The 22,690-nt window shown below is 36.8% G+C and overlaps 3 protein-coding genes across 4 annotated transcripts; 2 read left to right on the top strand and 1 right to left on the bottom strand.

Moving 5' to 3' along the window:
* Window positions 1–9: 9 nt before the first annotated feature.
* LOC147278825 (EPIDERMAL PATTERNING FACTOR-like protein 2) lies at window positions 10–1,177 on the top strand. The gene is made up of 3 exons (XM_086252380.1): window positions 10–494; window positions 646–677; window positions 766–1,177. Exons 1-3 carry the CDS (start codon window positions 383–385, stop codon window positions 1,057–1,059), a joined length of 438 nt encoding a protein of 145 aa, XP_086108506.1. The 5' UTR covers window positions 10–382; the 3' UTR covers window positions 1,060–1,177.
* Window positions 1,178–2,490: 1,313 nt separating this feature from the next.
* On the bottom strand, window positions 2,491–8,616 carry LOC147278824 (uncharacterized). 2 transcript variants are annotated; one of them, XM_086250633.1, is made up of 7 exons: window positions 8,211–8,616; window positions 7,587–7,975; window positions 7,261–7,446; window positions 7,039–7,143; window positions 6,878–6,952; window positions 6,656–6,772; window positions 2,491–3,976 (listed from the first exon to the last, which is right to left on the bottom strand). In XM_086250633.1, the coding sequence occupies exons 1-7, from the start codon at window positions 8,434–8,436 to the stop codon at window positions 2,690–2,692; spliced, it is 2,385 nt and encodes a 794-aa protein (XP_086106759.1). In that variant the 5' UTR covers window positions 8,437–8,616; the 3' UTR covers window positions 2,491–2,689. The 2 variants fall into 2 exon arrangements, with proteins under 2 accessions (XP_086106759.1, XP_086106760.1); XM_086250634.1 differs by having other exon boundaries at window positions 6,881–6,952.
* A 2,679-nt stretch (window positions 8,617–11,295) lies between these two features.
* On the top strand, window positions 11,296–22,408 carry SGR2 (shoot gravitropism 2 (SGR2)). Its single transcript, XM_086252670.1, is given in 22 exon segments — window positions 11,296–11,849; window positions 11,949–12,049; window positions 12,142–12,333; window positions 13,055–13,210; window positions 13,573–13,644; window positions 13,725–13,877; window positions 14,607–14,657; window positions 15,420–15,590; window positions 15,853–16,002; window positions 16,140–16,205; window positions 16,307–16,837; window positions 16,934–17,012; window positions 17,154–17,275; window positions 17,482–17,554; window positions 18,052–18,154; window positions 19,194–19,287; window positions 19,384–19,446; window positions 19,959–20,004; window positions 20,263–20,366; window positions 21,470–21,516; window positions 21,659–21,849; window positions 21,852–22,408. Coding segments are annotated over 22 exon segments (2,808 nt in total). The 5' UTR covers window positions 11,296–11,650; the 3' UTR covers window positions 21,896–22,408.
* The last annotated feature ends 282 nt before the right edge of the window (window positions 22,409–22,690 follow it).

The following is a 22,690-nucleotide window of genomic DNA, read 5'->3' as shown; positions in this document are numbered from 1 at the left end:
CTTTTCGGAGGCTCAGTTGTGCTGAGGTCCTTCCCTTTTCGGTGTTGAGCTCACCCCCCTTGCCTCCCACGTTCCATCACTCATTCATTCATATATATAAACAGAGTTGGGGGTTGAACCTGAAACCAAAAACAGAGTAATCCTTTTGCATTATGGAGCTAGCATTCAATATCTGAGCCTCCCCTCCACTTTTCAGATATTTTTTCATTCCTCCTCTGCCACACTTCAGAACTCTCTCTCTCTCTCCCCTTTCTTTTTTTAATCACCTCCCACTTGTCCCCTCTCAAGGTCTTTACTTACACACTCTAAAAAAAACACTTCTGTGCTTTGCGGCCACTACCTCTTTGCTCTTACCTCACCACTCTCTCTTCAAAATTAAAAGATGGGCAGCACTCAAATTTGCGTCTGTTGGCACAGAAAGAGACATATCATCACTTCCTTCCTCTTAGTCTTGCTCTCAAGCTGCTTCAGCAATGTGAGATTCATGGCTGAAGGTAAGTAAAAAAATCCCAGCTACCCCATCATTAATTACTCAAATTAATTCACCATGCATGCACTCTTTGTACTTCAAACAAACACAAACCCAAATCAGCATATGGGTTTTCCCTTTTTTTCCATACTCACTTTTACTTGTATATATTCTAGGTGCTAGACCAATTCCCACCAAGCTAACTGAGGTACTTGCTCCAATTTCCCTTTTACCCTTTGCTCTTCTTTATTGTTGACCCACTAATTACTTACAGAGATTTGCAATTGCGTACACAGATCAGAGGGGGTGTTGTTGAGGAAAATGCAGGAGGGGTGGTGATTAGTGCTAGTAAGATAGGGTCAAGCCCACCAAAGTGTGAGAGGCGGTGCAATGGCTGTGGGCATTGTGTGGCAGTTCAGGTCCCAGTTGCCCCCCAACAAGTTCAAAGCCACAGTAGATCAAGAAGAAGCAGAAGTAGTAGCATTAATACAAACCCCAAGAACATAGCTTACTCCAGAGGTGATGACATCTCAAATTATAAGCCAATGAGCTGGAAATGCAAGTGTGGGAATCTCCTCTTCAATCCTTGACCATTGTTTTGATCCAATTAGTAGTAGCCATGTTATCAATGTTTCATTATTTGGTAAATAGCTCTAATGAATTATATATTATGAAGATTAAAAAAAAAAGAAAATTGTATACTCTCTCTCTCTCAAAGTTACTGTTTAGTTTGTATCTACGGCAATAACAGTTTGTTTCTTTAACTGACTTTTCTAATTGTGAATTTTATTAATTCCATAATGTAAATTGATTTAGAACCCAATTTTTTTTTGTCGGCAAAATACTACTCAGCAAAACATGTGGAAACCAACTACAAAGAACCAAGTCATGTCTAATTATGAATTTTATAAAGGAACCCAATTCATGTCTAATTATGAATTTTATAAAGGAACCCAATTCATTCATTGATTCTTTCTTAATTATATACATGCAAGTATGCAACAAGATTTTAACTGTGCATAAAAGAAAATGACAAAAAGAACACTATAAAAAATTAAAATAGAAGACGGAAAGTGTTATTAAATAATGGTGAAAGTCCAATAACAAAGAAATATGGTAAAAGTACCAAGAAAAATGAGATTATAAATAATGAAATTTTGAATAAAACAAACAAGAACAATATTTAAAAAACTAATAATATTTATTATTGTTGAGATTATAGCATACCCTACCTTGAGCTTTTCATCTTCTCGGCATTCAAGCACAAAACAAAAAATCCATTGTTTGTATTTATTGTCTTTTGTTTTGCGTATTTAGCTTTAATTAACGAGAAGGAATGTGAGTTTTGATGGAAAGTGACGACATGGAGTAAGATGATAAATGAGTTGAAGATGTGAGGTGTCCGAAAAATTATGTCAGACAGTTCTGTTGCGTATCCCACAAGATTTGTGCAACACAGAAAGCCTGTGCCATTTTAGACAGCCCACCTCGAATAGATAAAAATATATATTTAACACTACATTGCATATCCCACATTATTCCCACATTATCTCATATTTACTTACTTTTAATTTTTTCTTTAGATCTGATGCAATATTGTAATACAAGAATATGATTCAGTCTGAATATTGAGTTCGTTTACAGTCTGATAATGGAATTCCTTTACAGTGTACTGTGGTGAAAAACTAACAATAAAAAGACAAACTTGTCAAAATTCAGAAATTGAAATAGTGAACTTTTCCTTAACTTGCAAGATTACTGATTTTTGAAGTACAAATAGCCTAATATCCCGTACTGGAGAAAAATTCAGATATGAGCTTTGATTTAGATGTGGGGGTAAATAGTTGCTAGTGATGAATTATTTCATCCTTGTTTCTTTTGAGACATGTACAAGTTTATGCAATCTCCATGAAATGAGCTTCCAGGATATCATCCTCGGAAGGCACAGGCATACACTAATTCCTCCAGAAATATCGACAATGGCATATTAACATATGATCCCTTGGCAAGGTCATTATCACTTCATCAGCAATTTATATTGTATATCATTCATAATCAAAGTTGATGATTTAACAAAACATTAACGCTACATTACATCAATAAAAACAGTAAGTGAAAAGTTCAACGAACTAGTCAGAAAGGCCTAACAACTACTACTAGGAAAAGGAACCTGGCACATGAACCATAACTTGAAGCTCTGAAAAAACTACATTAGTATATTCAACGAGGTGCGGCGGCATACATTTGACTTGAGTCGTACTGAGGATAACCAGGCTGAGCTTGAGGCTGAGGCTGAGGCTGAGGAGACAATGTTTTCCCATAACCAGCTGAAGCACTTGGTGCACCTCCATAACCACCAGACTGATCATAACCTTGTTGAGTTGGTGTTGGTTGAGCATAACCCGGCTGCACAGCTGAGGGTGCACCATAGGCTGATGCAGCAACGCCTCCATATGCAGGGTCTTGAGACCCTTGGTACCCATAACCTGCTGTGTTTGCAGCAGACTGCTCAGGGTAACCTTGTTGAGATGGGTATTGTGTGTACCCTGCAGTAGGACCCACTTGAGCGTAGCCAAGTGCCTGCTGCGAACCAGGCTGGCCATAACTAACAGGCTGTCCAGCTTGCTGTGGATAACCTGTGCCAGAAGCAGGTGGTGGCTGACTATACCCATCAGCAGCTGGGGCAGAACCATACGGAGGATAGCTCTGCTGTGCCATTCCACTGGATGCATATGGATATGGCTGTTGAGCTGGAACATTCAGACCATATGATTGAGCTGGTGTAGAACCCTGATATACCGCATCTCCTGGTTGACTAGCCCTCGGAGGTCCATAAGACTGGGGAGGTGGCCCCTGTGATGGCATGTTATACGACGGTGGCTTACCATAATGCTGCTGTGGACCATAACCTTGCTGAGCTCCAGTTTGTGGATATGGCTGAGATGTCCCGTGTCCTCCATAGGGATGCTGTATTGGAGCATGATTTTCATATTTTGGTTCTTCGTACCCATGCCCATAGCTATGCTGAGGAGGTCCAGTCTGGGAATAAGGAGCCGAATGCCCATATTCTGGAGCATGTGGCTGTCCGTAATTGTAATTTGCTAGGGATGGGGGCGGGCCCATTGTGGGAGTAGGAGAAGGGCCAGGAGCATGAGAAGGAACAGGATTAGAATGTTGTGCAGATCCTGGGGCATCAGCTAATTGACCTCCTTGTCCACTGTAGTAATCATAACCACCCCCATGTGGAGGCATCCCCTGCATGCTAGGAGGTGGCCTTTGCTCCCAACCAGAACCAAAGCCACTTCTCGGACCCATATGTTGAGGATAACTCCCATATGAAGGAGGGTACTGAGAATTATGGGACGGATACGATCCTCGTTGGTGATAATCATATGTAGATGCCTGGGGTAGATGAGGACCACGCGGACCCCATTGAGAGCCACCTGGTCCATGGGGCCGGTAACCCTGATGGTTATAACCACTGGAGAGAGATGATGGCCTCACAGTCTATTTAAAGGAAATCACAAAAAGGAATAATCAATACATAGAAACAAATAGTTCCACATTTAAAAAAATAATAAAAGTAGAAGTTGCTGCTTTAACCACATCTCCTGTTCTTAAAATTTGAGGGGCTCCTGGGCATCATCTTGACTGAATGAGATGAACGGATATAAGGAACAAGTGGTACTATAGCAAAAGATACAATGTGAAATTACCACTAACAACCATTAATAAATAATATCTGAGACCACAAACAGCATAGAATTGTTCCCCCAAATAGAAATAAACTACATCAAAGGGGCTACAAATATAAGAGGCAAATAGTAAGCTACCAAACAATACAAATAAGGAAGTATTTTCAACAAAAAATATACTGACGATGTTTCTAAATTTAAAGCCCTAACAAACTTATCTGGCTACCATAGTCCCTCTCTTATCAACAAAGAACAAAGAAAGTGACATAAAAGTAAACTTTATGCCAGAGATACCTAGGTGCCTCGGAGAATGTCTTTGTAAGTTTGAACACACTGCCGCCCCTTTGGAAGCCTCCAGCAATGTTTCTCAGTAATGTCCCGGCTTATGAAGCAAAATTACTCAGAGACAACTCATAGTTCATTTTTAATGCAAAAGTCATATGCTCTCCTTTTATATGCTTGGGTTTACCCTATAAAGATCCTTCCAAACTCATAAAGCAGCAGCAAATCCCAATAAATTTCATTCGGGAATATGACACTAAAATTTTATCATTACCACACAGGAGTAATAATAACCTAAATTTTTTGGTTCTCTCCACTCAAATATGTCATTTAAGCATAAAGCAAACTTATGCAAGGTAATCTACCACTATGCAATGAAGAAAATTGGCAAAAATTTATGGCACAGATACCAATGATATAATTGACTAATAAGAAAACCAATAAGTCAGGAAGTAGGGTGATGTCTAATAAAGCCACAGCTTTAGCATTACAGGCATATTATGCAATCAAAGTATCAAGGATGAAACATTCGCTCGACTCTTTCAGACGGTATACCAATTCTATGTATATAAGTGACATGTTTCAGCATCACATTAAGTCGGGTCAAATGGGTAACACATACAATTGATGTAACATAATTGTTATATTATAGCATCGGTCCTAGCTTTAGCAATGGCAGTGTACCTTGATGCATATCAGAAGAATTGTACCACATACTTTAAATACATCAGCATAGCATCAAACACTGATTTATGGACTACTGGTCCCATACAAATTCCATTATATCATTAAGTCACCAGGAATAACAATTTCTTCCATACACGTCTCATGCATAGAATATGGAGGTGCTTATGAGCACTAAGGCTAATGCAATATAGTCTTACTGAATTATGATTGTCAACTTTCAGGTCTCAAAGCAATCTTACCAACTATTAACATCCTGCAATCGCGAGATTAAATGCCTGATACCTCTCTTCGGTGAATAGTGGTTGTCTAAGCAATGCTGACCCCATGGAAAAGGCAATAGCCAGATCTGCATTTTTAAAGCCAACCAATTCGAAATCGGCACCTTCAACACAAATAAATCATGGCAACCGGCATCTTTGATTGAATAATCTTCCTAACAGCATTTAAGTGGACCTTGGCATAGATCATTCATCAATATTGCAAACTCTTAAGAGCAAAAGGTCAGGCTCTCATTCCCATGGCAAAATAATGTAATAATTCTTCCTCAAATGACCAAAAGGTATCACAGGCATGCACATACAGTTCATTGGACAGCTAATCATACCATAACCATAAAAGTATGTTGCTTAGCCAAATGCAAATGATTCAGAATTTCTACTTAACCAGTCTTCTAAGGAAATTACTTAACAATTGCATAGGAGATATACAATCCAGCTAAATAATTATACTTGTTTATCCCTATCTTCAACAAGAATTGATAAGATCAAGACATCCAAATACCTTGTTATTTCTACTCAAGACATCGAAATAGTTATACTTGTTTATCCCTATCTTAAAATGGCTCCCAAAATATTTTATCCACATACTATCAACCCTTCAAGTAATTATCCATACAACTACACTACTTGAAAGTGAAAAGGTACCAAGAAAGCAACAGGTGACTCTACTATATCAAAATTATCATATAATTTCTTCTTAGAAATAAAATATATTAATCCTGAAAATATTGAGCACTACCCAATCAAGTGACCATACACCACAATTTGTCATTTACATGTGGGAAACTGAAATAATTACATATAACGCCAAATTCAGAAGGGGGGACATCATACACAAGACTGGCTAGAAAGCTCGTTAAATCCTCCGGACATACATGCACGTGAGCAAGAAGATCCAATGCACATAACAAAAGAAGCAGTACCACCATTATGCAGGCAGACTCCTCATGGCATTCAAAAGAACATGCCCATAGTTAATAAACCTCATGTTTTAACACACTGTCCAACCATTTATTGCATAGGAACATACCAAGGGAGTATTCATAGGGACAAGACACATTAGAACTTAAACACTGTACAGTGTAAATAGTTCAACATACAAGAAACCATTGTACAAACCACAATATCACTGCCATAACCCAAAAAAAGATAACCACACCACAATATATTACAACCACAACTTAAATACCAGCAAAAAAAAAAAAAGTTATTTTAAAGAGAAAGAGATCAGCTCAAAAACTAACCTGATTCATAACTTCCTTTATCAATTCTCTTGCCACTTCAATTTGCTTCTTATCACCAGTTACTCGCACTGTCCTTTCTTTAGATTCATCCCCCTCCGGTAGATGTTGGGGTATCAGCTAAATAAACAAGTAAAAAGGATAGGTCAAGTAAAGACAGAATGCAAGAATAACTACAAGCAACACCCTGTTTACACACATCAAGGCAAGGCCTACGATATCAACTACCTGGATACGGGCCCCTGATCTGGTCTGCAGACCTTTAATGGTTTCCCCACCTTTTCCAATTATCAAACCAACCTGACAAAGAAAAGTTTTGTCTTAGATAAAGCACTATTGAATACACAAGACACGGATCATTTACATATGGAAGAAGAAGGGATTACCTTCTCATTGGGAACTTGTATCTGAATTTGTTCTGCAGCAGCAGCAGCAGCCTGTGCAGTAGCAAGGCCCCTAGCCACCAGGGAAGGAGAACCCCCTGCATCAGCCTGCAAAGAAGTACACAATTCAGCATGACAAAAATTTCAGATCACCAAGCATGAATACTTATAAGGCAATGGGAGTCTTGAAAAGAGGGACAAAACTAAGTCAGAGACAGCATAAACCTCTGCAATAACAGCATTTATAAGCTTCTCAGCCTTGCTTATATTATCCAAACTTCCTATTATCTCCACAGGCCTGGTTGCAGAATATGGATCAGCATCAGAATCCCTTGTGATCTGAATTTTTGCTCCAGAATTGTATTGCAAGTACCGTATAGTATCCCCAGCCTTTCCAATTAGAACCCCAACCTGCACCAACATTTGTACAATGTTAAGGGTGAAATTTGGACCACTGTAGCATATGGTATAATGTGCAACATTGCAAGGGAACATATAATTACATTACAAAAATCATTATTACGCAACATAATATAGGTATAAACAGCAACCTTATTATTAGGAACCTCCATTTTGTGCGTCATAGTCTGATTTGCAGAAGAAGGTTGCTCATGTTGCACCGAGGAAGCATCCCCATGCTGAGGTTCCTCTGCAGAGTGTAGTTGAGACTCCTCTTGAGGAGGTTCCTCAGCATTTTCCACAAGAGAATTCTCAACAGGTTTTTGGGTGTCACTCTTCTCACCATTAATGTCATAGTGTTGTTCATTAACTTCATAGTGTTGTTCATTAACTTCATAGTGTTGTTCGTCAGTCACCGTTTCTGTAACTTCCACAGCTGCAGCCGGAGGGTGCTCCAAGTTGCCACTCTCAATATTCAGTTGATCATCATTCACCTTTTCCGGCTCATCTACCTTCTCCTCCTGGTGCCCATTCTCACGAGCTGTTATCATCAAATTCAAAGGTCATAATGTTGTATTGAATTAAAATACTCTTATAATGCAAAGAAAAACAAAGAAAACCAAAATTTCTTCTGGGCAAAGACAATTCTTAAGAACCAGTAAAATGACCTAGTCCTTCAAAAAAGTTCATGTGACTTATTTCTTCTGTAAAACGGCAGCCTCAAAAACGCAAAACCACAAGGTGTCCATACTTAAAAGAGCAAGGAAAATCTGTACCGTCGGGCTCGTCATCAAGACGAGGCCGTTTCGCGTCAGATTCTTCAGACTGAGGCACATCAACTTCTTCATTGGCTTCATCGGGCTCCACATTCTGCTCCTCCAGCTCGTCGGAGCCGTGCTCGGCCGGTTCCGGAGCTGATTCGGGCTCCAAATCTTCGAGCTTGCGCTTGTGATCCGAAGGCTTAGGGCTCGCCGCGGCTGCTACAACCTCCTCCTCAGCCATGGGGCTCGCGGAAATTCGTAAGTACCCAAGTTGGGAAGTGCCACCAAAACCCTAGATAAGGTCAGTCGGGGCACGAATCTAGGGTTTCGAATAAATGTATATATATCTGTATGTGACGACGGGTTTTGAGTGGGTGAGAGAGATGGAGGGAGTTGATCAGAGAATGGATACGACTGTGGCTATGTGAGCTTGGATAAGAGGCCTGGAGGGAGGGTTTAAGGAGTTATATAGAGTGGGGGCCTTCAGATATTTTATATTGTGACCCACCCAATAGTTTTAGGGTTAATATGTAGTGGGCCAACGGGCAATTGGGTTTTCTAACAACTAAGCCCAATTCAATGCTTAACCCGTAAGGCCGTAACTACATTTTCTTTTAGCAATTTTCGCACTTTTTGTTAGTAATCAATTCTCGTTTATTAAATATTATTTTTTATAAATAATTTAAGTTAATAATTTTTTAAAAAAATATATATAAATATTTAGTTTTATTTTGTCAGTGGTTCATTCATCTTTAATCTATCCATCTATATATATATATAAAGAGAGAAGAAGGATTTGGTTAAATATTCAAAAACTCAATCTTGCCCTTTGTTAATTACAAAATTTTAAAAATAATTTAATATTTTTAGGGCAAAATAGTAAAATAGAATAATTAGAATTGAAAAATAAAACAAAATACAAAATCACACCCTTATTTTCAACAACCCCCTTCTCCCACAACTTCTTTTTTAAGACAAATAAATTATTTATTAAAAAACTTAACTGCAGGTTTAGAAAGGTCAATTGGCACGCGCGTGCCACGAGACTAGTAATTGTTAAGATTGAAGAAAAGTTCTAAATATAAAGAAAACTCATAAATATAAACATTTGTATTATGAGATCCATGACAATGTTAAACTTCATTTACTACATGTATAAATAAGTAACTTAACATTTATAGTAGTATTTACTAACTAGTTATTTGTTTAGTAGTATTTCTCTTCATAATGTTAGATGTCCGAATTTCAAATATTCCTTCCAGGGCAACTGATGGAACTGAACAACTTATAATTTATATAAAAAATAAAGTTTGACTTCTTAATGTTGAGACTCACCACATGGGTATATAATCTATATACATAAAGGAAGAAGAGGGAGTAAACTTTTAAAATATCTAAAAATACTCCCGCTTAAAAATAACAGTTACTAACAAACAACCTAATAAAATAAGGGTATACATGTAAAACAATATTTAACGGATTTTAAAAATAAAAATAAAAACACTTTTTGAATTTGGGAAATCTCAAAAGTAACCTCACTTACAAAAAGCTTACAATGTATTTATGAAGGCTTAAAAGGTAATATACAATTTTTTTATTTTTATTTTTTCAAAAGAACGATGGAGAAATCGACGGCAACGTGGGGAGGAGCTGCGGCACCAACACAGGTTTCCCGCACAATATTCTCCATTCCAATTTCCTACATTTGAATTGGTATTTAGTTGCTCACACTTCCAAAATCAATCAAGCCCCATATTGAAGACAAACTTTCAATGTCTTTTCTAGTTTATTCTCTCCCCAAACTTTTTTTCAACTCTCTAACTCCAAGTTCTTACAATTAAGTGATCTCAAAAGTTTCATATCAAAATTTCTCCACATTGTTCGTATGAACATTTGAAGTCAAACATTGACGCTTCCCAAGTATTTTCTTAGAGGATTTCAAGCCATGCCTTTGAGGCATCTTAAGTCGTTCCTTAGAGAATCTCAAGTCGTACATTGAAAATTTCATTTTGTAGGTTGAGTCATTTCAATTATTTTTACATTTAATCATTCCAAATTGTTCCTACAAACATCCGAAGTCAAACGCTGACGCTTCCAAAGTATTTCTTTAGAGGATCTCAAGCCATACTTTAGGGCATCTCAAGTCATACATTGAGAATTTCAGTTCATAGCTTAAGTCATTTCAATTATTTTTTCATCTATTAATTCCAAATTGTTCCTAGGAATCCCGAAGTCAAGCATTGACGCTTCCTAAGTATTTCTTAAAGAATTTCAAGTCGTTCCTTAGAACATCACAAGTCGTAAATTGAGAATTTCAATTCGTAACTTGAGTCATTTTATTTTTTTTACATTTATTCATTGCAAAGTGTTCCTAGGAACGAAGTCAAGCATTGACGCTGCCCAAATATTTCCTTAAAGGATTTGAAGTCATGCCGTAGAGCATATCAAGTCATTCTTTAGGGTATCCCAAGTCGTATATTGAGAATTTATTTCATACCTTGAGTCATTTAAATTATTTTGACATTTATTCATTCCACATTGTTCCTAGAGATTTTTGTTAATTATTCATGATTATCATTTGTATATGAGTTCAAGTGGTTATTTTGTTTAACTGAATTACTTAATTGCATGCCCATTATTGATGTACTTATTTTTCTTGGAATAAGTATGCATGTACCAACCCTTCAGTTATATATGTTTTAATTGTATATTTGTATTATGCTTATTTCAGGTAACAATATCTTGAATCCTTTGTATTTTTCATTGCATGTTCACCACATATAGTAGGTGAAAATGTAAGCTGAAGAAGCTATTCTCCTTCCAGTCTTCCACTATGGGTTGGGTTGATTGCTTATTAAAGAGGTGCATAAAGAGTCTTGGGTTCGGGTTTCGGGTGCCTAGGTTCGATTTAAAAAGAGTAGCCAAAATCCAACCCGTCATTTTCTTTGTATATTCGGCACCCGTTTCTAAACATGAACTAATGGGCTCCATCGAGCCCGTCATTACTCATTGGGCTTGCTCATTCTGGCCCATTACAAAGAAAAACAAAAACAAAAACAAAAAAGGAAAAAGAAAAAGCACGCAACCGCCATTTCTCTGTGAAGCAGTTGTAATCTACCTGCCATTCAACACCGAGCGAGCTGTCATTCTTGTTAACAATCTCCTTTCCTTTCATTGAAGCTTGCTTTCTCGGTCCTGATTCTCCCACATTTTCATTTTTCAATTACCAGAAAAACTGGAGCTTTGCATTCAACTTCCTCACGCTTTTGGTTTCCCAAAAATCTCAAATTCCCAATTCCGCTCTAAAACCTCAGCTCCTTTCCACTATCTATTTCATGGTATCCCCGAATTTGGTGAATTTAGTGCATTTAGGGTTTTGAAATGCAAACGTTGAGTTGGTGAGTTGGCCAATTTGAAGCAAAAAGCAATTGTCTCTTCTTCTCTAGTGGTTGATTATGGCGGACGCCGAGGCAAAGCGTTTGGCCGCAGAAACGTCCCCCGATTTGCTGAAGAACACGCCGTCGAACATTGCGAGATTGGAAGATGAGATTGAGCAGTGTAAAGGCCACCAGAAGTATCTCGCGCAGACTACGAGCCCTTCCGACGGTGGCGATGTTCGGTGGTACTTTCGGAAGGTCCCTTTGGCACCGAATGGTAATTTTCAATGCTCACGAACATTCACATACTAAGTTGTATTGAGTTTGTATAATTTCAATGACAAATTGACAATCTTCTGTTTCTGTAATTGTGCAGAGATGGCTGCTTCTGTCCCTCGGACTGAGATAGTAGTTAAAGGCGAATACTTTCGATTTGGTATGAGGGACTCTCTAGCAATAGAGGCGTCTTTTTTGCAGGTGGGTTGCTGGGTTTTGTGTTAAAGCTGCATTTTTTATGTTTATGTGAAAAATTAGTCTAATTGTATTGGTGGTTGAATTTGCATATGTAGATGGAGGAACAGTTGCTTTCTTGTTGGTGGAAAGAGTATGCAGAATGTAGTGATGGTCCAATAGAACGACCTAGTTCCAGTAAGAAGGTGGAGGCAAATTCATCTTTCCTGGAGGGGGTTCGGTCACCTCGATTATATGAAGAGGAAGAAGAAGAGAGAGTTGGTGTCCCTGTTAAGGGAGGGCTTTATGAGGTATGCCTTGTTTTTTTTTTCCAGCTTTTTAAACGCCTCCATGTACTTTTCCGTGTCGTGTGAAGACTCAAGATGGAAACTTGCACAGACAGTGGGTTTCCGATTTTTCTCCTAAAGGAAATGCCATCTTTTCCGTGTAGTCATCCAATACCAATCAACTAGCCTACATGCTTTGGTCGGCTTCAATGCCTCATGTGATGGTTTCCTAAGTAGTGGTTGCTGATGAATCCATTTGAGTTAGTGCCACTGCCAGATATTTTTGGAAACTTGTATTTTGAAGCATTTTCATACATTTTTCTGTCAATGATGTATTGGCCCTATTGGAACTAGATTAGGGTTGTTTTATTCGTTATTTGGTTATTGTATGTCAACCGTGTGCCATGCCATTGTCATTCTACCTAGGCATATATGGCCATATTTGTACTATCTGTCCCCATAATTGAATTCAATAGGAAGATAACAGCATGGGAGGAATCTGGTCCAAATCTCTCTTTCTTACTGGAACTTTTGCTTCTTGTAGTTTTTTTCTTTTGTTTGTTTTGATGCCAGGAAAATTTTGTATGATTTTGAGTAAAAACTTCATGATGTTTATAGCATCCTAAGGCACTTCTTTTTTTAATTAAATTGAAGGGTATCTTTTAAAGTGAACTGATCCAAGTCCAACTATTTTCGGGATAAGACATGATTAATTTGAGTTGACAAAGTTGTGTCATTGTTGTAGGTAGATTTAGTGAAGCGGCATTGTTTCCCTGTTTATTGGGATGGAGAAAATCGGCGTGTCTTAAGAGGCCACTGGTTTGCTCGTAAAGGGGGTGTTGATTGGATGCCACTCCGTGAAGATGTTTCTGAACAATTGGAGATTGCATATCGTAGACAGGTTTGCTGCAGTATGTGCTACTTTGAAAGGACATGTTTTCTGATTAGGTGGATTTTATACCTATTCTACTCTTTGTCTGATTGGTAAATTTTATCCAGGTCTTATAGGTTACAGAGCGTGATAAATGCCTAACTTTATGTTGATCCTGGGGATCATTTTCTGTTTGAAATATACCAAGTGTTAGATTCATGGAATGATTTCCCGATTAATGAAGTCTGCACCTCGTACATGTTACTGCATGTATATAAATATAATTAACCCCAATTTTTCTTTCTTTTAGACTTTAAAATTCATATACTGCATCTCACTTTGTATACGAGGTGATAAGCATAAGTAGATAAAGTTGGACTTTTTATCTCCAGGTTTGGCACCGGAGAACATTTCAGCCCTCTGGACTTTTTGCGGCTCGAGTTGGTTTGCAAGGCTCTACCCCTGTATGTGTATTTCTATTTGGAGAAGATATTTTCATAATGATATTATTGTATTCTGAACACATCCTGGGATGCACCTCTAGGGACTGCATGCGCTCTTCACCGGAGAAGATAATACTTGGGAGGCTTGGCTCTGTGTGGATGCTTCTGGTTTTACTAGCGTCATTACTTTAGGTAGAAATGGAATTAAGTTAAGGCGTGGATATTCCGCATCTCACTCTCCAAAACCTACCAAGGTATATATTTAACGCCTGATTCATGCTTTGATGGTATAAATTCTGTCACTGCCTTCAATTTTCCTTTTTGTTCTACCTTTTTTGAATAGTAGATTTGAGTCCAGATTCTTGGGATGTGTTTGAGTATTCCGCTTGTGCATATCTGTTATTGATGCCCAATAAGTAAAATATTCTTGGAACTTGTGTATCCACACTTATTGCTCTGTGAAATTTTCCTGTGATATCATTTAATTTGATGGTGTCTATAGTTTGGATTCTAGGATTTCCACTTTTTGTAACAACTTTTTCTAAGTCAGATTGTTACCTAGCTTTCCATATATTTTAGGTTTAATAATTGTAACAAGAGAAAAGGGAAAAGACAACAAAAACTACAGAAACCATTACCATTGCCACTTTGATAATAATTTTCCTGTGCAATTGCATTTGGCCTTGATAGGTGGTGTGGAGATGGGATGGTGTTTGGTTAGGCAGTTATGTCCAAATCTTCTGTAGCACATGAATAATTTTCATTAGTTTCTCTACAATATGTGTGCTTGTCCACTCCATTGTCTATACTTCTTGTCCTATTTTGTATGTGAAATTTGGCTTCATAACCAGTTTATCTTGTTGTGTTGTGATTTGTGCCATGAAAAAATTTATCATTTTTCTGCATGAGAAAAGTCTTAATTATGCATTAAAAAGGATCTGAAAATAAATTATCATCTTTCTCACAACCATGTGCTTTTATAGAATGATTTACATCAACAGAAGGAGGAGGAAATGGATGATTATTGTTCACAGGTATGTGCTGTTGCACTCATCAAATAAGAAATGTTGTGTTTTCTTTCTGGCTGAATAAAAATGTTGCGTCTACAGTTGTTATTTTTTAAAAATAAATATACTTTCTATCGTACACCTTTTGCATAGTATATGCGTGTTCTTTTCTACAAAATGTCTTTGTACACTTCTTAGTTCTCTATAATTATGAACACAGCTGGGAGAATGTCTATTTGTGTTTTACTTCAAATCCTGGGTAGGTTGTGGTATGAAAGCTACCAACCATGAAAACCTGTTCAAGGAAATTGTGTAGGATGAGCCGATGAGGATTGGTGTGATTGACTATTTTGATAACCAATTTATATAATGTTGATATCGAAACAACTGAACTAATAATTTCATGTGTCCTATAGTTTTTGGATCATCCTCCTTTTTTCTATTAAATTCTTTTTTTTGGTTAAACCATAAGCTCGTTGGTCTTGATTCTCGGTTTCTAGGTGACCAATGTATGATACCTTTCCTAGAAAAGTTAAGGGTCGATACTCTGATTTAGAAGCCTGCATAATTGAGACCCAAAATTTAATTCACGTAAAACTTATTTGTGTATTTTGTTTTATTAAATAAAAGCGATGCACCTTCCTTTGAGTTTTTTTTAAATAGCCAGAGTCCATAATTTTTTTTTTCTCCAAAATCCGGCTGAAGGCAACAGTAAGCTTTCGTCTCATTTATTTATTTATTTTTAATTTTTTAGATGTGATACCATCTAATGTTGCCTATTTGATTTAGGTTCCAGTTCAACACCTTGTGTTCATGATTCATGGTATTGGTCAAAGATTAGAGAAATCCAATTTGGTGGATGATGTTGGTAATTTTCAACATATCACAGCAAGTCTTGCTGAAACACACCTTACTTCTCACCAACGTGGCACTCAAAGGGTTCTTTTTATCCCATGCCAGGTAAATAATCTCTTTTGTATGATAAACCAGCCCATTTTCTGCTGACTTGATTTGATTCTTATGATAGAGGAACTCTTTTATCTCATACTATAGGAAATAAAATGGATCACCTTTCCTGTTTACTTTCTTCCTCATCTGATTCTCATTTTCATTTCTTTTTTCTTCTTTGTGTCTTTCATATGCAATTCTGTCTTCTTTTTATTTTCGTATTTTCTGTTACATTGCTTGTACTATATTCTAACATACTTAAATTGCATTTCAGTGGAGAAAGGGTTTGAAGCTTAGTGGTGAAACTGCAGTTGAAAAGTGTACTTTAGATGGTCTGAAAGGTTTGCGTGTCACGCTGAGTGCAACTGTTCATGATGTTTTATACTACATGAGCCCCATATATTGCCAGGACATTATTAACTCGGTAGTGCATACTCAGTCTTTAGATTTACATTTTTATGATACCCTTGTGATAATACTGTGTTTCACTGTTCTAATTCTTTTGGCATGTATTTTTGGATGTGAATTGCATTTTCATTGAACAAAATTTTTTCCTGCCAGGTATCCAACCAATTAAATCTGTTATATTTGAAATTTCTTAGGAGGAATCCAGGTTATGATGGAAAGGTATGTGGTTGAAAAACATTTAACTATTTTCTCTAATTGAGCTATGGCTATGTAAGCAGAATTAGACTGAATGCTCTCATGTTATTCTTACATCCATATAGGTTTCCATATATGGTCATTCTTTGGGAAGTGTCCTCTCCTATGATATCCTTTGTCATCAGGAGAATTTGTCGTCCCCATTTCCAATGAATTGGATGTTTGAAGGACATCCTAGAAATGAGGAATCTACTGATATGAATCATCAACCATCTACAAATGACTTTCTGACTACTTTGGGAGATGCAGTTTCTGATGACATGAAGGGTTCAATTAATAACGGAAATATGAGTGCACAACCAACTCATTTGATACATGAGGATGGAAATGCTGAAGATGCCTTGGCTGTTGTGGGTCATGACACATCAGATTTAAATGAGTTTACTGCTAGCTCTATGGACTCTAAACAGTCACATGATAAAGAATATGTGCATGAATCAGTTTGTGAATCTAGCAACATGCTTAAACAGGTCGGCTTAGATGCAATCACAAACATGAACTGTGGAGTCCCAGTTGATGGTGTAGAGAAAGTGGTTGAAGAAGTATGCAAAGAAACAAGCAATAAAGACAAAATAGTCAAACTGCTGAGGGAAGAGGTGATATTATGTAAATAGATAATTTATTCTGCCAAGCCTTCCTTTGGCATGCTTTGTATATAATACATATATTCAGTGAAATTTTTTCTGTTGCAGATTAATTCACTAAAATCCAAAATAGCAGAATTGGAAACCAAATGTGGGGATAGAAGTAGTAGTTCAGGGTTCCATCAAGGTGATCTCTTTTCTTTTCTTTTACATTTTTCTTTTGTTCTGAGCATCAAGGTGATCTGTGATATGTGCATTATTTATTGTTTATTTCATTTACTTTTTGCTTCTAGTTTATGAAAGGAACTCTTATGCATAACCTGAACAGAAAATGAAGAGGTTCTTGCAACTATGCCAAAGCAACCCACATCTGAGACATTTCCCCCTACGCAAGATGGCCCACCCAACGGTTATACCCCTATAATCAAGTTCACGAAACTTGAATTCAAGGTGCTAGAAAGGAGAATTTTGTTTGTTTGTTGTGTATCCCTCTTCTGTTTTGACATATTAGCATATTTAAAATTAAATTTTCAAATTTGCTTCTCTGAAAAATAATATGAATTGGTTTCTTCACACTCTATGAATGCAAATGTTAGATAGATATATAATTTCTTTTGGATTTTGTCACTCATTAAATTTAATTCTTCATATTTCAGGTTGATACGTTCTTTGCAGTTGGATCACCCCTTGGGGTCTTTCTTGCCCTTCGTAATATTCGTATTGGGATTGGTAATAGTCAATGATTATCTCTTAATATGCTTTGAATGTTGGTGCTTACCCAGATTCTTAATTTCTTTCTTTGAAGGGTCTTTTGATGCCCATATATGCTTATACAATATGTTAGGCAAAGCACCTGTGTTGCTGTGTCTAGTTATACTGGGCTCCTAGAAGAATATTTTATTTTGTTTCTGTGCCTATTATTTTCTTCGTGTTGAGAACTTCTCAACTATGGAAACTCAGATATGTGCTGAGATCTGTTATGCTTTTCTTGAATGGGGTTTATTCTGTAATTGAAATGATATTTCTTGTTGTCATACTGTATATTGGTAGGTTGATGGCGATCCATGTTTTAAGGGTGTTTTGATAGCTCTGTGTATTTGTTTTTCGCACATCTTTTCCTGTTTAATAAAATTTAGATCTTCCAGAAGATAGAGTTTCAGATATGCTTGCCTGCTTTTGAGACCTAAATCCGAGATTTAATGTGCTGTATATCTTCTCTATTTCAGGAAAGGGGAAAGAATATTGGGAAGAGGAAAGTATTAGTGAGGAGATGCCAGCTTGTCGGCAAATGTTCAACATATTTCACCCCTTTGATCCTGTTGCATATAGGTCTGTTGCAGTCCAGCTTTCTTGATGCATATATATAATATGAAATCCAATTTCATTGAAGCATTAGCAGACATCATTTCTCTTTTGGGTATGGCACATCAGGGCAATGATTGAACCTTTTATTGAATATATGCCTCTTAGCTTGCTGAAAGTGTAAAAACCCCTGATTTAGGCAACCCTGAAAACTCCCAAGGGCCGTGTTGCATGTGAATTTATTTATTTATTTTTTTTTGGGGGGGGGGTGGGAGGGGGATAGATAAGAAAGTTTATAGAACTATGCTTTTAGGTTTAGAAGTAAAGAAATCTGATCACAACAATGCGGAGAATTGAAGAGGAAATAAGAAGAGAGGGAAACTGGGGAGCCATGTCTAAAATATAGAAATCTCAACTCCAGTCATCGCAGTTTAATATCCTTTAAGCTTTTTTCCCCTTCAGTTGGTTTGATTTTGTTGGAAGTGCACAAGCATTTATCAACTCTTGGAATTGACAAATTAGTATCTAATTTCCAATGTAGAAACTGCTTAATTGGCACCCAATATAGTACCTTAAATCACATGAAAGCAAAGTCTGGACCCATAGAAACTATTATAAAATTCTTAGACCAAACTTCATTTTGAAAATCCCCCTAATGTGTGTCCTATAATTGTCATATGATTTTCTTTAAAAAAAAGTTGTAAATATGATTTAAATTGGATTTAATTGCATATTTATTATAAGACAAAGTAATATGCCAAAATCATCTTCACAAGATGTCACATGTGACCCAACATAAGATTCGAAACTGCTAAATCCAGAGTTACACACAGCTAAGCCCTTTCTGTAGCTCCTAGGCCTCTTGCTCCCATTCTCATGGTGCACGTATGAAATCATCTTTTTGATTAGTGCACACATTTTTACATGGTATCATCAAGAATTTCTTGTATACATAAATCAAGTATGTGTTTATTGATCAATCTTTATTTTCTTGTGTTCTCTTATATGATTTTGTACATGTTAGATCTAGAACACATGATAGAACAATTTTTGGTATCAAATACAGAATAGAACCACTTGTGTGTAAAGAATACATCAGCAAGCGGCCTGTTATCATACCTTACCACAGAGGTGGGAAAAGGTTGCACATTGGATTTCAGGTAAATCATTTTAACATATACATATTTTTTATCCTCTCTCTCTCTCTCTCTCTCTCTCTCTCTCTCTCTATGAAGAGCTCATACTATGTGTTGTAGGAATTTACTGAAGATTTAGCTGCTCGTTCTCAAGCAATAATGAATCATCTAAACTTTGTAAAGGTGTGATCTGTTAGACTTCTCAAAGTTGATATCTTATTCTATTCTGTTATATCATAAATCAGCTGTTATTATAGCAATTTTATATATTTCAATATACTCTCCGTGAACTAGGTGTTTGAATATGAGAATTCTCTCTTACTCTTGCTCTGTATTTTGGGGTCCTCATTAAATGTCTTCTCTAGCTGTTAGTGTTTAGAATTATGTTTGTTTTCATTTCCAAGTTATTACTCTCGAACAAGAGGTTATTACCTCAAACTTTTGGTTAACAACTTGGCATATCTGAAAGTTTTGCCATGGAGATACCTAAAAGCTATAAAAAAAAAAAAAGGAAAAAGAAGAAAAGAAGAAAGAACATAAAGAATACAGATGGAATTATTATTACTTTTTTATCATCAGAGTTTTCACTTGGTTTGAATAGGCCCAATGTTCCTTCAACCTGGTAATTTACGTGTTCAACATTGTATGCTCAGGTTCCTATTATATGTGAGAGGCTAAGGTTTCTATTTGAACAGGTTAAAGTGCTGACAGTTTGCGAGTCAAGAAACACGGATATAGAAGGTAGTAGATCCTTTTTTTTTCTCCTTCTCCCTGTATCTCCATTTTGTTAATGATAGTGACATAAAAGAATATATTTTTTACGAAAGCGGTCCTCTGTGCTGATCTTTTAGTATTATCGAAAAGATAAAAAAGAGAGTTTGGGGGTTGGAATTTAAAGCTTTCTAGCCCTGAATACAAAAATGTATTTCAGTATGGTTTCTTCTCCATCTACATATTTCGTAAGTTTACTGCATTTTTCTTTTTCTGGTTATATTGCAGAAGTAGCAGAAACTGCCCAAGAATACAAAGAGAGATCATATGGTTCTCTTATGATGGAAAGATTAACTGGAAGTGAAGAAGGGCGGATTGATCATATGCTTCAAGTGCGTAGATACACCCACCACCCATTCACTCCACATACACACACACGCGCATGCAAACAAGCATTCACTCACTCATGCACGCACACGCGATTTATTTACCTTTTCAGAAATCTGCCCTGCAACTGCTTTCTACCCCATATTCTACTCATGCTTAACATTAATAAAAGCTCAATCGGAAATGAGTTATCATTCTTGAGCTGAAGTTGCACCCCTTCTCTTGTATGTGTCTTAATCGACATTTAGTACAAAGCAGAGAGAATCCTGTGTAAATATGCACTTCAATTTTCTCATCACCAATGGTTCTCTCAGCAAACATTCAATTTCATTTGCTCATCTATTAGAAATGTTCATGTTGAACTAAAGTGGTTCCTCAATACTAAAGTTGTATTCTGTGATTCTACAGTTTAAGAGGTCGGAACAATCCATATTCACCTTATATTTGTGCTGTGGTGAGAATGTCTTGAGTCCCTACTAATAATTTATAAGCTTCAATCCGCTGCCCATTCAAATGCAGAAATGTAGATACTGAGCTAGGTTTGGGATAGGTCTTAGGTTCAAACACAGAGAGATTGAGAAAGAGGTTACCAGTTGATTGTGGGGGTAGTGGGCCATCATAATGCTGTTACCCTTCCTTCCCTGCATTCTTGTTTCTAATGGTGATATAAAATGTCATACGAACATTTACCCTCAAGTGAATAATGTTTAGAAAGTTAAAACAAATTACGAAGATGACGTAGTTACAGTGGTTGGAGCTGGATGATGTGGTAATGTTCTTGCATAGACCGGTAATTACAAGCGGTGAACTTGAATGCTGTACTGGCTGGTTTTGAACCCCTTTAGGATATAAGATTATACAATTTTCCATATAAAAGATATAAGTGATAAATTATTTGAATATATAGACGATGTTCAATCCTGTATATAGAGGAGCTTGCATGGCTGCTATAAACATTAACCCCATATCTGTGTAGGACTGTTTACTTTGTTGCCTTGCTGCTTTTCTTATCTCAATTATACACATAAAGTTATTTACTTTTCTCTTATGTTATCAGTACCAGTTCATTTTTCTGATTCCTAAATGAGGTTTTGTGTTGATCATGCAGGATAAGACATTTGAACATCCGTATATTTCTGTAATTGGAGCACATACGTACGTACCCACTTTGAATGCCTCATCATGCAATTGGAATTGTTATATCTCTTTTTTTCTTGTTATGTTGCTTAATGATATGTATATTCATATAAGATATATCTATCTGTTCCTCATTTAAATGGTGAATCTCAATGTGCAGAAACTACTGGAGGGATTATGATACTGCCCTTTTCATATTGAAACACTTGTATCGTGGTATACATGAGGACACGTTGCCTGAGGAATCTAGTAGGGGAAACTCAAAGAACGAGAGTGGCTTCATAGACTGGCATGACCAAAGAGAGACGGTAGATGAGGAGCTTCCTTTGACATTCTCTGAAAGAAGTAGGTCGGGAATTTCTCAAGGAAAGCTAAGGAGTTTTCGATGAAGTCCTGAATTATTACACGGCTTTCTCCTCCATGTTGGTAGGATGAAGATGCTACAGTAGGTGGTTGCAGCAGGGACTAAACCATTTGGAGTTATCCTGAGCAATTTTTGCCATGTCCAACCGCATCAAAGCATGGGGTCCAAGATATTCCAGCTTTCATAAGGAAGGTGATGGACCGTGGTAAACCGGGAACTACTTCAAGAACTCAAGGTACAACGTGAAGGGTATATGCGGTGCAGTTAATTCCCGGGTGGGGGTGCTTGCTTGTGTTAATTCTTAGGTGCTCGCATATAGCCACATACCAAAATGTCTTCTTTCTGTTTATCTCTGTACATAAAAAAACATTACGTGCTGAACACAAATAGTTTGAGGGATATAAATGGTTTGTAATGTAATCGTGCAAAAAGGGATGTCTATAGATTATTACGTCCAGAATGTCTATAGATCATTAATCAAGAATTTTATATAGAAAGAATACAAATCCTTAGAAAGTTAATCCCAAACAAACTATTTTACTTTTAGTTTTTCTTTTTTTAATCATTCATAATAATTTTCCATTCTTTCAGCTTTTTGCCTGTAACTGCTTGAGACTTCTCTTTCTAAAATCTCTTTGCACATTGGATTTTTGTAGTCGATTATAGCAAACAAATTACTGATAAATTATTCAAGGGTATGTTTTATAATTTTAAGCAGGAAATGCCTCCCGTTTCAAAGACCATCAAAGATATTCATCTGATGTATGCTGCACAACACAATTGCGGTTAAAACTAAAATACAAATGTAAGGATTATGAATCCATTAAT

The sequence above is a fragment of the Dryas octopetala genome, chromosome 7 (genome assembly GCF_963921425.1).
Source record: "Dryas octopetala chromosome 7, drDryOcto1.1, whole genome shotgun sequence".
Lineage (NCBI taxonomy): Eukaryota > Viridiplantae > Streptophyta > Magnoliopsida > Rosales > Rosaceae > Dryas > Dryas octopetala.
This window is presented reverse-complemented; position numbering and strand designations above follow the sequence as displayed.

Bases quoted from the DNA above. Each gene is read 5' to 3' on its own strand.
- LOC147278825 (XM_086252380.1), top strand. From the start codon at position 383: ATGGGCAGCACTCAAATTTGCGTCTGTTGGCACAGAAAGAGACATATC. The intron at 495-645 runs GTAAGTAAAAAA...TATATATTCTAG, and splicing joins TGTGAGATTCATGGCTGAAG to GTGCTAGACCAATTCCCACC. The intron at 678-765 runs GTACTTGCTCCA...TTGCGTACACAG, and splicing joins TTCCCACCAAGCTAACTGAG to ATCAGAGGGGGTGTTGTTGA.
- LOC147278824 (XM_086250633.1), bottom strand. From the start codon at position 8,436: ATGGCTGAGGAGGAGGTTGTAGCAGCCGCGGCGAGCCCTAAGCCTTCG. The intron at 7,447-7,586 runs GTTGCTGTTTAT...ATGTTGGTGCAG, and splicing joins TGGAGGTTCCTAATAATAAG to GTTGGGGTTCTAATTGGAAA. The intron at 3,977-6,655 runs GTTAGTTTTTGA...TCCTTTAAATAG, and splicing joins TAAAGGAAGTTATGAATCAG to ACTGTGAGGCCATCATCTCT.